The sequence below is a fragment of the Schistocerca piceifrons genome, chromosome 1 (genome assembly GCF_021461385.2).
Source record: "Schistocerca piceifrons isolate TAMUIC-IGC-003096 chromosome 1, iqSchPice1.1, whole genome shotgun sequence".
Classification (NCBI taxonomy): Eukaryota; Metazoa; Arthropoda; class Insecta; order Orthoptera; family Acrididae; genus Schistocerca; species Schistocerca piceifrons.
Genome location: NC_060138.1, coordinates 498,272,494 through 498,287,342, shown reverse-complemented (window position 1 = coordinate 498,287,342; position 14,849 = coordinate 498,272,494). Strand labels below are relative to the sequence as shown.

Below are 14,849 nucleotides of genomic sequence, written 5' to 3'. Positions count from 1 at the left end.
TTTTATTTGCTGCACAATGTCTCGCGTGAGCCATAATTTCCAGTACAGTAGAGCCACTCTAATCCGACCTTGGATGGTCCGTCACTCCGGCTAGTCCCACCATGCTCAGGCTCGCAGGCCTGTGCCGACTTGTCAGTGACTGGGCGCCTGTCGGTCCATTGTTGCGGTATCTATCGCTGTGCGCATTGTTATACTGTAAGTTATTGTGCAGTTTTATCCTTTGTTGGGATTAAAAAACGTCGTTGTTTGCTTTATTCCGTGTTCTCTAAAGTACTTAGTACTGTAGATTCATTGTGTGTACAGTTGTCTGTTTTTCAACATGTCTGGATTCAAACGTAAATACGTAACTCTTCCACTAAATGAAAAATTAGCAGTGCTACAAAGACTGGACGAAGGAGACGGCGCTCCAAAAAATTGCAAAGGATCTGAATGTAGGTCTTACGACAATTAAGGATTCCAGGAAGAGTCGGAAAGACATTGAATCCTATACAGTTATGATTGATGGTGAAAACACTCTAAAGAATCGCAAAATATTAAAAAAGCCTAAAATTGAACTGCTTGATAACGCATTGTGGATGTGGTTTTGTCAAGAAAGAAGGAAAGGAACTCCAATATCCGGGCCAATTCTCAAAGAAAACGCGATAGTTTTGTACAAAAAACTGGAATCCGAAAGTAAATTTTCTGCCAGTGAAGGCTGGATTGATCGTTGGAAAACTCGTCATGGTGTCCGATTTGTTTCTATTTCCGGTGAAAAACTATCTGCCGAAGCCGCAGCTGCTAAGGAGTTTTCTGTTAAGTTCCAAGAAATTGTAGAAGAAAATGAACTGTTACCCTGCCAAGTGTATAACATCGAAGAGACAGGGCTGAACTTTAAAATGTTGCCAACAAAAACGCTCGCAGCTTCAAATGAATACGGGGTAGGAACGAAACATGTAAAAGATAGAATAACAGTCATTCCTTGTAGCAACGCAGATGGTACCCACAAGTTCCCCTTGTTTGTCATTGGCAAATCTAAGATGCCAAGGGCATTCAAAAATATAAACTTATCTTCTTTGTTGGTTTATTCAAAAAATGGTTCAAATGGCTCTGAGCACTATGGGACTCAACTGCTGTGGTCATCAGTCCCCTAGAACTCAGAACTACTTAAACCTAACTAACCTAAGGACATCACACACATCCATGCCCGAGGCAGGATTCGAACCTGCGACCGCAGCAGTCGCACGGTTCCGGACTGCGCGCCTAGAACCGCGAGACCACCGCGGCCGGCTGTGTTGGTTTATTACCGCAATCAAAAATCTGCTTGGATGGAATGCAACCTTTTCAAATCCTGGTTTTTCGACGAGTTTGTGCCATCGGTCGTAAAAGAGAAGCAAAAACACCTGCCTGTTCGTGCTCTACTGCTGTTGGATAATGCACCATCACATCCACCTGAGGAAGATTTGGTGAAACGGGACATAAAAGCTCTCTTGCTGCCTCCTAATGTGACGTCACTCATCCAACCAATGGTTCAGGGCGTTATCGAATGGTTAAAAAGGCGATATCGCAGAATGTATATCAGTTCAATCTTGGAAAAATCTGAAGGAGGTCATACCTTATTTGAGGCAATGAAATCCCTGAACATCAAAGATGCTATCTACACAATCGCTGCAGCATGGGATGAACTGAAACCTGACACATTGCGGAAATCGTGGCGTAAGCTTTGGCCACAAGCTATGACTGAAAGTGATCATACCGAAGACGATCAAAACAACAACGCACTGGAAATCGTTACAGATATACAAACTCTGGAGCTGAACAAAGACGGTGACGCTTTTGAAGAGCTCAATGACGACCAGATTGTTGCCGATTTCAACTCCAATGGACGCTTTGTGGATAAAAAAATGAAGGGACACTGCAACTAAATCTAGAATAACATCTGCTAAACAAAAATGTATCACTGACTTTTTTTCCAAGTAATTTGTTTACTGTAAAAACAATGCATACAGTATAATCATTTCTTAGTTTATACATACAGTAGTTTATTTCTTTGTAAAAAATTTCTTTTTTATACACAGTGCTATAAACATTTTTTAGTTTACAGTATATATCGTTTATACGTTATTAAGGGCAGTACAGTACTGTAATTTGTTTGTCGTTTTTCCTTTTAAACCAATACATATTAAAGTGTGTGTAGACATTTTTTGTTAACATATTGTTTAACACTGTGTAAAAATCATCTTTTTAAATTACTGTAGACGTCTTTTAGTTCTTAAATCGTTTAATTTTTTGTACTAAATGTCTTTTATATTTTTTGCAATAAATATCAGATTTTTCGGATAATCCGGCCTTTTCGTTCCGACCATGGTCCCGGTCCCGAAGGTGACGGTTTAGAGGGGTTCTACTGTATTCCTTTTGTATCAGAGGCGCCAACAAAGTGTTGTGGCACTTCTGCCAGGTGTTCAGTTCTGGCAGAAGGTACTTCTTCTCATACAAAAAAATTTCCAGCGATCGTTCCATGACCTATCAGCGTGTTTTCTGTTCGATCCATGAACCTGAGAGAACTGATAACTGCTAGTAAAGCTGTTATAGCTTTCCCCTGATCGGTGAGCAGACGTCGCGCGAGTATGCTCATCACAGCTGTGCTATTTTCACGTTGCTGAAGAACTACTACAGACTTTCGATGAAAAAGACTGTTCTCCTACATTTGGAACTTTTCTGTAGTTTTTATTCAGTTACAGTAACCTTCTTTAAGAAGAGAGGTTTCTTTCTGTGTCTTCTATTGCTGATTACTTGAAACTAACGCAGACGGAGCAGAGACAAATGTCTCTCCTTTATTCGTAATGTAGCTACGGTTAAGGCACGAACCATTTCCAATTACAGGAGATTTTATTCCTTTGTAGAACACATGACAGAATATTTTTGGAGTTACATGACTTTAACATTAGCTGCTATACAGTAGTGTCAACGATGCGCTGGTTTGATTCAATTATGAGGAAAAACTGCTGTCAAGCAAAATAATTGCATATTTGCTGAAGTACAGGATAGTTTTTATGCTGGCTCTGCCTGTAGGTCATGTACACCTATAAGCGAATTTGTGAAGGCTGAGGGACAAAAGCCGATTCTCGCCTCCCCCCCCCCCCCCCCTCGCCACTCCCCCTGCCCAGCTGATACCCTGTTGCCAGATTACAGGGGCTGCGAAACGGAATAGTGCAGTTTTGAGTAAAGAATCAATTATGGCCACTCTGAAGAAAGCTAGCCCTCCGCCCTGTCACTGGGCTGTAGTTATAAGGGAAAGTGTGAACAAATTAAAAAAAAGAGGTTTGGCAGATATTTGTACCCAATATAACCGAATACGAGTTCAGCAGTTTACTTCTGCATCATCTAGCACAGTAGCATAAACTGGAGAATACATAATGCACGCATTCCCTCTTTCAAAGTTCTGGATACAACGTAGATATCACACATTGCTATCTTGGTGAACAATGGAGAGTACTGCCTTTGTCAAAATCAGCCTCGATGTCGAATGTGAAATGTATTTTGTGAATGACTGTAATAAGTGATTGTGGAGTGTAATGTTGTATCTGTATTTTTAAAAAATTCGCCCCTGGTAGCAGAGTGGTCAGCGCGACGGAATGTCATACCTAACGGCCCGGGTTCGATTCCCGGCTGGGTCGGAGATTTTCTCCGATCAGGGACTGGGTGTTGTCCTTATCATCATCATTTCATTTCCATCGACACGCAAGTCGCCGAAGTGGCGTCAACTCGAAAGACTTGCACCAGGCGAACGGTCTACCCGACGGAAGGCACTAGCCACAAGATATTTATTTATTTTATTGTTATGAAGAAGTATGGAATTAAAGAAATAGAGAGATAAAGAGGACTGCCGACCTAAAGCATCCCAACGTGACGGATGAACATCATAAGCAATGTCATATGCGATCACTTCATTTTATAAGTTTGGCATTTAATCTTCCAGAACGTCGATGCAGAATCTGGTGATCAGAAACTGAATGCCAGCGACACACCTTCGATCATAAACTAAATACTGATCACGGAAATTCCTTCCACTACTAGCGCTGCACCTTCAGGCGGAGCGTCGCCACATGAGCGAGGATTACTTATCTTGGCTACGACGGCAGGTTACATCACAAATGGATGTACTGATACTGAACTACTGTTAAGGCGTAAGGGTTAAATAACTAAATTGTGGCGCCACTTTTGTCACAGTGTAGATCAGGGGTGGCCCAGAAATCGCCCAGGGGTCGTGCCGTGGCACGAATGCCGTAGCACTCAACCTTGTTGGTACGTTTCCCTCACCGCTACGCCACGCTGTCTGAGGGCGAAACCGCGAATGCGCCGCGCCGTATTTGGTTTTATACTTCAAATTTTTCGACAACACGGATAAAAAACAAAACAAACTTTCAGTATTATTTAATTATTTTTGGCGCACTGAAGACACATAATTTTTATGTGGTACAAAGTGTCGGCATACGGACAGACGCAGACAATTTCACAGATTTTCGCAATCATGTTGCCACGTAATGGTGACTTATTTAGTCGAAATATTGTAGCACTTTCGGAACCTCATTATAGTGACGTGGAAATTCTATCAGAGAAAGCAATGTGGGCGGCCTGCACGATGTTAGCGTTAAAGGGATTTGTCTTTAAAACGGGAGTTACCTTGCACATGTCAGTTACATCGGCACATACACTGGGGCGTTTCCAGCTGAAACGGCAAACAGTCTCGAAAACTGCTCGAAAAAGATATGAGACTGGTAGTGTACTCAAAAGGTGTAGGAAGCGAAACTTGTAATTCTTTTAAGGCCACAATGGATTCCTCAAACCTCGCGTTTACTTTAACGCCAGTGAGCTTAGGAAACAAGACTGTGTTTGTCACAATGTGTCGCTTCTACAGCGTGATTTTCTCTTTAAATGCATCTGCAACAAATCATAAGTTGTTTGTCTCCTTGCAATATCCTACTGTCGCCAGTGTACAGTCAAGTCCACTTAAAATGCGAGGTCTGCAATCCATTCGGGATGTTCTAATTTTCGTTCCTGCACTCCCTTCTCAATTAAACAACGGCGAGTTTTAAACAGAAAAATTATTAGAGATATGACCCATGACTTGACCAATATACTTCGCAGTAATATAGAATGTCTCCATATTCTTCGTTCATTTCCATCGAAAACTGTAGCAACTGAACAACGTGTACGACTTCAGAAATTTAACTATTTGTGCCACAAACTTCTTTACGTGCTCCATGGCTGCAAATTTTGCACAAAGTGCTTTTTGATGGAGGGAACGATTAATCCCGTCTGTCGATCTTTGTAAATTTTGTCTCTTTTGTTGCCAGCTGAATATTTAAATTCTTCCTGCATGGCATGGAAATGTCGTTTCATAGCAAATTTGCAGTAAATGTCGCTTACACGAGTGCATGGTGCATATTGAGAACTGTTATTCCTACCTTGTATAATTCCCACTAATTTTTAAAGCTTTGTGACGATAGATCACAAGCCGGCCGAAGTGGCCATGTGGTTCTAGACGCTGCAGTCTGGAACCGCGAGACCGCTACGGTCGCAGGTTCGAATCCTGCCTCGGGCATGGATGTGTGTGATGTCCTTAGGTTGGTTAGGTTTAACTAGTTCTAAGCTCTAGGGGCCTAATGACCTCAGAAGCTGAGTCCCATAGTGCTCAGAGCCATTTGATAGATCACAAGATTGCCTTTTTTTCGTGCAGTCAGCCACTGGACCTGTGAACGTCCCCCCCCCCCACCCCCCCCACCCCCTTACAACGAACAAATGGCGAAGGGTAAACAGTGATGACACCACTATTCTGCCAAACTTAAGAGAGTTGTACGGACAGAAAAATACCGCGCTGCAATACTAAATCAAATGACGCGCTGTCCTGCATACTTCCGTGAAGGACTGAGCAAAGCCGAGGGACAGCCGGGCCTTGCAAAGCCCACAGCCCGCACACACCGCTCGCGTGCAAGTTTGGCAAGCCGCGGCCGGCCATGCTACAGACAGATATTCTTCACAGGACTGTACAAACTTTCAGTCTTCTGCCCCTTTCCTTCTCGTACAAACTTATCCAACCCATCACTCCGTATAGCTTATAAACATTTTTCTAAAAATTTCAAACATAATGAAACTTTCTTTCTGTAGCGGAGTGTCCGCTATTATGAAACTTCCTGGCATATTAAAACTGCGTGCCAGACCGAGACTCGAACTCAGAACCTTTACCTTTCGCTGGCAAGTGCTCTACCGACTGAGCTACCCCAGCACAACAGGATTTCTAGTTGCGCAACGTCCGCAGGAGAGCTTCTGTGAAGTTTGGAAGGTAGCAGACGAGATACTGGCGAAGTGAAGCTGTGAGGACAGGTCGTATTGAGTCGCACTTGCGTTGCTCAGTCGGTAGAGCACTTGTCCGCAAAAGGCAAAGGTTCTGAGTTCGAGTCCCGGTCCCGCACACAGTTTTAATTTGCCAGAAACTTTCAATTTCAAACATCTTGTACTGTTTCAAGTTTTAAACTTTTTTCTATATCGACATAACTTATGCAAGCGTACTGATTTTTCTTAAGTCTTGCTCCTTTTTGTCGAATGTGCCTGGCGCTTGGTGCTGGTTCTGGTGTCGAGATGCAAGACTTGTTAAGCTGGTTGTGTGATAATTGTCGTACTTATTTGGCTTTATATCTTTGTGATTGTGTGGGTATTATTCTTCCAGAAGTCTCCAGTACCCTAGACTCTACACTCTACGTTGATTAATCGTCTGATCTCAAGTCTTCTAAGCCACCATCAACCTCTGAATCTAATATTGTATTTACCCTGCATTTACTCTATCTTAGAAATCGGCATTCACTTCTTACTATCTGCTAAAAGAGCCTTCAAAATTATGGAATCCAAGCTAAATAAGAAAGAATATTTAGCGTATAGACAGACTTGTTACGAGAAACACACAGAAACCGTGATGCAGCATTTGAAAATTGGACTGCCACAGGTCTGGGCACAGGAATTCGCACATTCGTTGATAAAAAACGCTGTTACCTTTGCTAGAATCTGGAGAAACTAAGAGAGAAGCTGCACAGCAATGTACTCCGGAAACCACGGAAAACCCAAATATGAACGGCCGGAAGAGGAATCGTCACGACGCTCGTGCTGATCAATGCATCCTTCTGTGGTGTGCTCCATCGCGTTCAACCGAATTGAGGAAGGTAGCTCACTTTTCTGTGAGACCTCCAGTTACAACTTATTTTTTGAACCAATGCGCTTATAACTTATTTTTGTCGCAATATTTCCTGAAGTTTCTTACTTAGGGAAATTTAGTGCAAAACACAGCAATCATAACAGTCTATTAGCGCTGTAAATGTGATTTCAAATGTAAGCTGTCGGCGAAGGCGGTCAGTGTTACACACACACACACACACACACACACACACACACTACTGGAGCTCAAGAACAGAATACTTCAAGATAATGAAAATCTAAGTTCAAGAAGCTACAATACATCAGATGTTGCGCAGATGGCCAAAAATAGGATTTTTAGGACAGTGCAGCAATTAAAACTGTAAAAGTTCACATGAATAGTTACAGCTACACAACTCGTCGCGCTTCACATCCAACCTGGTATTTATACACGAAGCTTCTCTCAAGTTTATGTTTCAGAATGCAGGGGAGCGGAGGATGAGGGAGGGAGGGACAGGAAACTACCGGGCACAATCAATCGTAAATCGATGTGAATCTGCACATACGAGGGAAACGTACAGCAGTTTGTCAAGGAAGGATAATAAATATTTTCATTTTTGTTGTTATACGCAGTTTATTTCCCACAGCGATTGTCTCTTTACAGTAGCATCAGCAAAACCGAACGGTAATGAGGAGTAAATATCTAACTATGGGCAGATACGATTTGTATTTATTTGCCCCTAAGGATTTTAATAAGAGTTTTGGTCTGTGCTTTCATTTTTGTTGAAAACTGTTAGTCACTGGTTAATCCGTAAATAGTCAGCAGCTCATCAGAGAGATTTGTCTTACTGTCAAGATAGTAGGATTGGCTTAATGAAATCATAACTATCAGCCAAGTTTAACGGGGTTAAGAGCTTCGATATTGATGTGTAGCTGTCTTTTTTCTTCATAACTACTTTTAATATGTATACGTTTTATGTAGTGGTGAGTGTATGTTATAAACATTTCGTGATGTGTTGAAATACTTGTTCTGTGAAAAAATTGGACGTATCCTACAAGGATAAATAAACAAACAAACTCACTACTTATGTGACTTAAATTATCCTTATAGGACTATTGTATCGGTAAGAGAAATCGTAAGATCATCGTAGGCTATGAGTGCTGATAAAAAAGAACGTATTGTAGAAGAGAGAGTACTACGGAGCACAAACGAGGGGACTGGCTGCGAAGGTAGTACCTGCAGCAAAGATGAAAGCTGACGAACGGACCGAAGCTCGGCCGCGCCTCAGAGAGGAGACAGCGTCGCTGGGCGGCAGAGGAGGCTGCGCTGCTGGATGGGCGCCGCCTCCGGCCAGTGAGGACCGCGAGCTGTGCGCTCAGTCTTCCACCTCCTGGTCGTCGCCGTCCCCGAAGCTGAGCAGACTGGTGGAGGCAGGAGCGCGCCGGGGTCGAGCCCGGGCTTGAGGCCCCTCTGGACCGGCCGCCACTCGCTTCCTGCTGCTGCTGCTGCTACTTCTACTGCTGCTACTGCCGCCTCCGCCTCTGCCGCTGTTGCCACTCCCTCTACCACCGCCGTCCGGCTCGGCCGCCGGCGTCGGTTTGGAAGGGGCGCGAAACACCACCCTCTGGCTCAGGTCCGCCGGTGCCTCGGAAGCCTCTGTGAATACCAGAACAAAATGTTCGCAAACAAGCCACAATTTATTACACTGTACAAGAACTAGTTCACCATCGTCTAGAGTCTAGTCGATAGCAACATGGCATCAGGGATCGATATTGGGTCAGTTGCATTTCCCGTCAGACGTACACTGACAATGCAAAACATTATCAACACTGCCCACTGCTGCACTGTATTTCGCCTGCTGACGTTGCAGGCACGAGACGCAGTAAGGAAAGTGTACAGGATGTTCGGAAATTCCAATTACAAAGTTCTAAGACTTGTAGAGAGGAGTGAGTACATAATATTTTGAATGGGAAACCATGTGCGGAAACGGCCGTTTGAAAACATGTTTGTATGGGGAGATCTGCTACAGGGTAGTCATGATGGGTGCTCTGTAACAGGGTAGTCATGGGTGCTTACGTCGGATCGGCTCGTGTCAGTTGACGTCTGTCCTACCTCTCTGATCCCCAGTTCGAGCTTCATTCACATATCTGTGAGTGTTCGAGCAACATGGATGAGTACACGTTTGCAGAATACACGCGACAAGATCCTTCCGTATGGCGAAGCTCACGATAAAGGATGAGCTGCTCGTCGCCTTTATCAAGATCGATATGCACAACATTCGACTCCATTGGGTACCCTCTTCGCCACAATTACGCAACGGCTTCGACAATGGGGTACACTCACCGTCAGCAGGTGTGACTGTGGTGCTCCAAGGAGACGCTCCGCACCCGAACTGGAATAGGCCGTACTGCATCATGTTGAAGTCCGTCAACGAATACAAGAGCAATTGCGTGTGCAACGGATGTTGCTCCCAGCACCGTCTGGTATGTTGCGGATGACCAACAATTACATCCATACCACCTCCAACACTCCATACCGCCTCTAACACTAGTAGACACGTGAATGAGTCTCGAACCATTTGAGAGAGGTAAGACAGACGTCAAATGACATCAGCCAATCAGGCGAAAGCACCCCCTCCCCCACCATGATTACTCTGTTGTAAAACTACCTAACAAACACGTTTTCAAATGGCAGATATGGGTTCCTACTCAAAATATTATGTACTCACTCTCCTTTACAAATCTTAGAAGTTTGTAACGCGAATTTCCGAACACCCTGCATACGCGGAGCAGAAACGAACGGGGAATCATTCTAGAGATGATAAGAACCGCAAATGAAATTCGCTTACATAAGCGATAATGACAAAGGACAGATTGTTATGGCCTGGTGTCCGACAATGAACATTTCAGAAACGGCGAGGCTAGTCGCCTGTTCGCGTGCTACTGTCGTGAGAATCTAATGACAACGCTTGAAGTATGGTGAAACCTCGAGTAGGCTACAAGGTGTTGGACGTCTACTGGTCATCACAGAACATGCAGGTCAGAGATTTTCCCGCTACGTAAAACAAAATAGGCGGCAATCTGCGGCAGATCTGCCGACAGACAAGAACGGTGGTAGGGCCAAAAGTATTTCGGAGCACACTATTCAGTCGAAATTGTTGAACTTAGAGCTACGCAGCAGACGACTCCTCCCATTTTAACCCAATAGCGTCATCAGTTATGATTGCAGTTGGCACGGGATCACCGAGATTGGACCGTGGATCAACGGAAAAATGTCGCCTGATCGGATGAATCACGTTCCTTGTTACAGCAGGTCGATCGATCAGTCGTAAGCCAGATACTCCGTCATCCAGGCGAACAGGTCCCCCAAATAAGTACTGTGCCACGGACAAAGGTCGGTGGGGATAATGTTATGCTATGAAGTACATTCACCTGGGCTTTCACGGGACCCGTGGTAGTAATCGAAGGCACCATGACACTGAGGACAACGTGAACATTATTGCGAATCACATACATCCCTTCATGTTTTATGTCTTCCCCATCGGCGATGGCATCTTCCAACAGGATAACTGCTCATGAGGTGTGGCCAGAAGCAAGCTACAGTGGTTTAAGGAGCATGACAGTGAGCTCATGTTGATGTCTTAGCCGCCAAACTCACCTGATGCAGGCCCGATGGTCCCACACCTGGGACAATGTCGAGTGCTAGCCCGGTGACCACGACCAGAAACCCATAAACTATGATAATTGCGTCTCCAGTGCGTAAACATCTGGTGCCACAGACCTCCGTAAACCTACCAAGGACTTGTTGAATTCATGCCACCCAGAATCGCTGCTGCATTGCATTCGAAAGTTGGACGGAATTCAGTTAAGCGGGTCGTCAGTATCTGGAACATATCGTCAAGCGCTTGCTCTCGTCTTGTGCCTATTGTGCACGCTAGAGACGGTTTCCGGCATCCAGGGAAGGACACTTTCTCCGGCATGGAAACGACGAGACGGTCTATGCTTAACTTTCCTAAAAGGATCGCAATCCCAGCCGGCTAGGCTCGCTTAAGAGCTTGTGATTTCCCATTAGTCAGTGTTTTCCAACACTCGCTGTAAAGAAATTTACTGCCTTGCAGCAAATGCTAGTACCGTTAGCGAGAAATTGCCAATGGAAATGCCTAAATTCTGTTGCTGAGAGTGATCGACTGGGTCACATGTTAAACAATTTCGTGCAGCGGTTTGGGGCTAATGAAATCGAGGAGTCGGCTGATAATCCCCGTGGGGTTTAAAAGTGGTGTCCTGCGAAGACCGGAGTGAGTCATCCTTCACGATCAGCCAAATTATTTCTTGAGTACGGGAAGCTGCGATCATTAGAGAGTGCGCTTCCATGCGCTGGCTTGGATCTCTGGTTGAACTATTCCCCGTTTTCTAGGTGAGTGTCGTTGTTTACATCGTAAACGTACGCATGCAAACGCGCACGCACAAACACATACACAGTAAGCAGAGACTTCAGCTTATGCTGTAGAGTACAACAACGAGCTGAACGGCAGTATTTTAATGAACGAGACGGACTTCCGGAGATTTAAGGTTTCATTGCAGCTAAGAAATTACAATCTTTATCGCGGAAATTGGAGTGAGGTGTTACTGTGTGATTTTTTTTTTCCTCCTACTGACTATGAACTGTATTCCTCTTTTGCTGTTGTGGAGGTTATCGACAAAAGTTCCTAGGACCTAGATGGAGACAGTTTATGAAATGCTACAGGCGTACACATTCCAATCCACTAATCGTATCTCGGAATCCCGACGAGAGGCAACATAGATACAGGGATTGTAATTAATGACTGTGGAGTTGTGAGAAGTTTAGCCCTGTCTCGAGGGTCATCGCGAGGCTTGCCACCCATATTTAGCCCGTTTTTTTATATATGTAGCCGTGAAGAGAATTAATCCATTGCCACCTATAAACGTTTCTGAACAAATCTTCGGAGCAGGACGTCACGTAATTTGTCTCCTGGCGAAGAGGATGGGAGGAGGGAACATGCCTTTTGAAATGTCAGGGACACACTGCGAATAGCGACGACAAAAAAAAAAAAAGTTTGTTGCACAGAAGGCTGTAATAATATGTTGTTAACAGTCAATCGCAATACAAAAACAACAGCTACATTCATAAATGTAACATTTGAAGTATTTATTATTCCCATCAGTCAGCCTTAATGTGTCACAGAAAGGACTGGCTTATTCAGTCATAAAAGGAGAAGGAGATTGGTGTTTAACGTCCCGTCGACAACGAGGTCATTAGAGTGGGAGGACAAGCTCGGATTAGGGAAGGACAGCGAAGGAAACTGGCCGTGACCTTTCAAAGGAACCATCCCGGCATTTGCCTGCAGCGATTTAGGGAAATCACGGAAAACCTAAATCAGGATGGCCGGAGACAGGTTTGAACCGTCGGCCTCCCGAATGCGAGTCCAGCGTGCTAGCTACTGCACCACCCCGTTCGGTTCAGTCATAAAAATCTTTCACACTTACTTAGTGATGCGAAGAATCTGAGAAGTAATTGAATTAACTGAAAACACAAACTGAAAAGGTTTATGCTAGACATTTCCGACTACCCAGAAAATAATTTCTGAAAATGTAATCACAAAGTGTGTGTTATATACATCCTACAGCTTAAATCACTATGTTGTTGTGGCCTTTGGCCCGAAGACTGGTTAGAGGCAATTCTCCATGATAGTCTATCCTGTACCGGCCTCTTCATCTCTGAATAACTGGTGCAACCTACAGTACATCGGTTTAAACCTGCTTACTGAATTCAAGCCTGTGTCTGCTACAATTTTTACCCCTTATATTCCATAACGAAACTGATTCTTCCTTGATACCTTAAAATGTGTTTCATCAACTAATCCCTTCTTTTATTCAAATTGTGCCATACATTTCTTTTTTCCCCAATTCGTTCAGTACCTCCTCATTAGTTATTCGATACCCATCTAAACTTCAGCATCTTCCTTACCGCAGTATTTCAAAATCACTATAAATAAAAACAAAGATAGTTTATGGGTAATTCGTATATGTCCAGAACTCATTTTAACACAGAGTTTTATGATTTTCGCACATGTCATTTATTAGTGATCACAGGCAACAGCTGAAACATATATATTTGTAGCTTTGATTTCTGAAGGAGTTTTTTTTTTTCAGTGGGTTGACAATGACCCCATTGCCACATAATATCGTCACTACTGTGGAACAAGAATAATAAAAATAAAACGTGTTTTAAGCTAATATGCGTTATTATTAAGTGTCTGATAATCAATCTTAATTATTAGAAGTTATAAACTATTAATTGATCATATTAGATAAGTAGGGAACACGAAACATAATGTCGTTTTGCATGAAACTCTGCAAAGCATTTGTCATGCAAATATACGTTACGTTTGCGGCATATTTTTACAGTTTTATTTTTAGATAAGCACACATCTTCTTCTGATCTGACCAGAGGGAATAATATATTGACCTTGTCAGATCGCAGCAGGGTCGTTATCGACCCCATGAGCATATAATCGGTTAATGTAAATGACAGCCAGGTAAACTATCACCATATTGGCATGTTTATCACTGTGAAATTGTATTACAATAGTAAACTGATTCGTTCTATTCGTTCTGCATGCTAACTAACTAACTAACTAATTAATTAACACCTGGCATGTTAACTGGCGACTAGTTAGCCAGATACTTCCCAGTCTCAGCTCTCCCTTTCATTTAGGAGAGACTGCTGGCAAATTGTGAATGCCGTTCTCCGCAGTTATATACAATGACAGAACAGACCAATAGCACCAGCCGCGAGAAAAGCTTCCGACTAATCTGACACCGTCGCAAGTATCTGCGGACGACTCTTTATCGCTTCTGAATTGGGCGTCCACTGTAAGTTGTTGACCATTGTTCTTTTGCGACGAAGGTTTCTCACTGATTTCCCTGGTTGTGAGCTGATCGAGTTTCGAAATAAAAGAACGCCAACAATATTAGATGCAAATGGATATACTGAAATTAATCCGACAATGAAATTTGACATAATTTTCGTGTTTGACTGTTCTGTGCTGTCTCTACGAGACTCCCTCATTCTGCCCTCGACGAATACTACCGACTGATCCTATTTCAAGACGACCGCTGAGCAAGAGTGGGCATTCGTCATATAACATTCTGCACTCGAACCCGTAGCACGAATATGAGACAAAACAAGGAAACGACTGGAGATGGGCGACAAATGAGATCATAAGCCGTAGATCCTCTATTTTATAAAACAGCATTAGGATAGATCGACTTGACAATAACATACTCACACTTAATGCCGACATTTTACTGATGCAATTTAACTCTCTCGCCGGCCGTTGTAGCCGAGCGGTTCTAGGCGCTTCAGCCTGGAACCAAGCGACTGCTACGGTCGCAGGTTCGGATCCTGCCTCGGGCATGGATGTGTGTGACGTCTTTAGGTTAGTCAGGTTTAAGTAGTTCCAAGGTCTACGGGACTGATGACCTCAGAAGTTAAGTCCCATAGTGCTCAGAGCCATTTGAACCATATTTAACTCTTTCGCCTGCTAAGATTGTTGTCGACAGCCGGATGAGACAAGGTTGTAACAAATGAAGCTATTTAACCAACATACAGTACCTATACTTTTTAAAGTAATATTGCATAATACCACAGTTTGATCTAATAAGGA

General features: G+C 43.6%; 1 protein-coding gene across 2 annotated transcripts in view; it reads right to left on the bottom strand.

The window, feature by feature from the left end:
• Positions 1 to 7,775: 7,775 nt before the first annotated feature.
• LOC124792486 (uncharacterized protein KIAA1143 homolog) overlaps positions 7,776 to 14,849 on the bottom strand; it is a 305,799-nt gene continuing 298,725 nt past the window's right edge. Inside the window, exon 3 of one of the 2 annotated variants that reach the window (XM_047257944.1) lies at positions 7,776 to 8,818. In XM_047257944.1, the coding sequence (XP_047113900.1) occupies positions 8,538 to 8,818 (281 nt within the window). In that variant the 3' untranslated portion in view covers positions 7,776 to 8,537. The remainder of the gene's footprint in view (positions 8,819 to 14,849) is intronic. The other variant, XM_047257945.1, reaches the window with a different exon arrangement.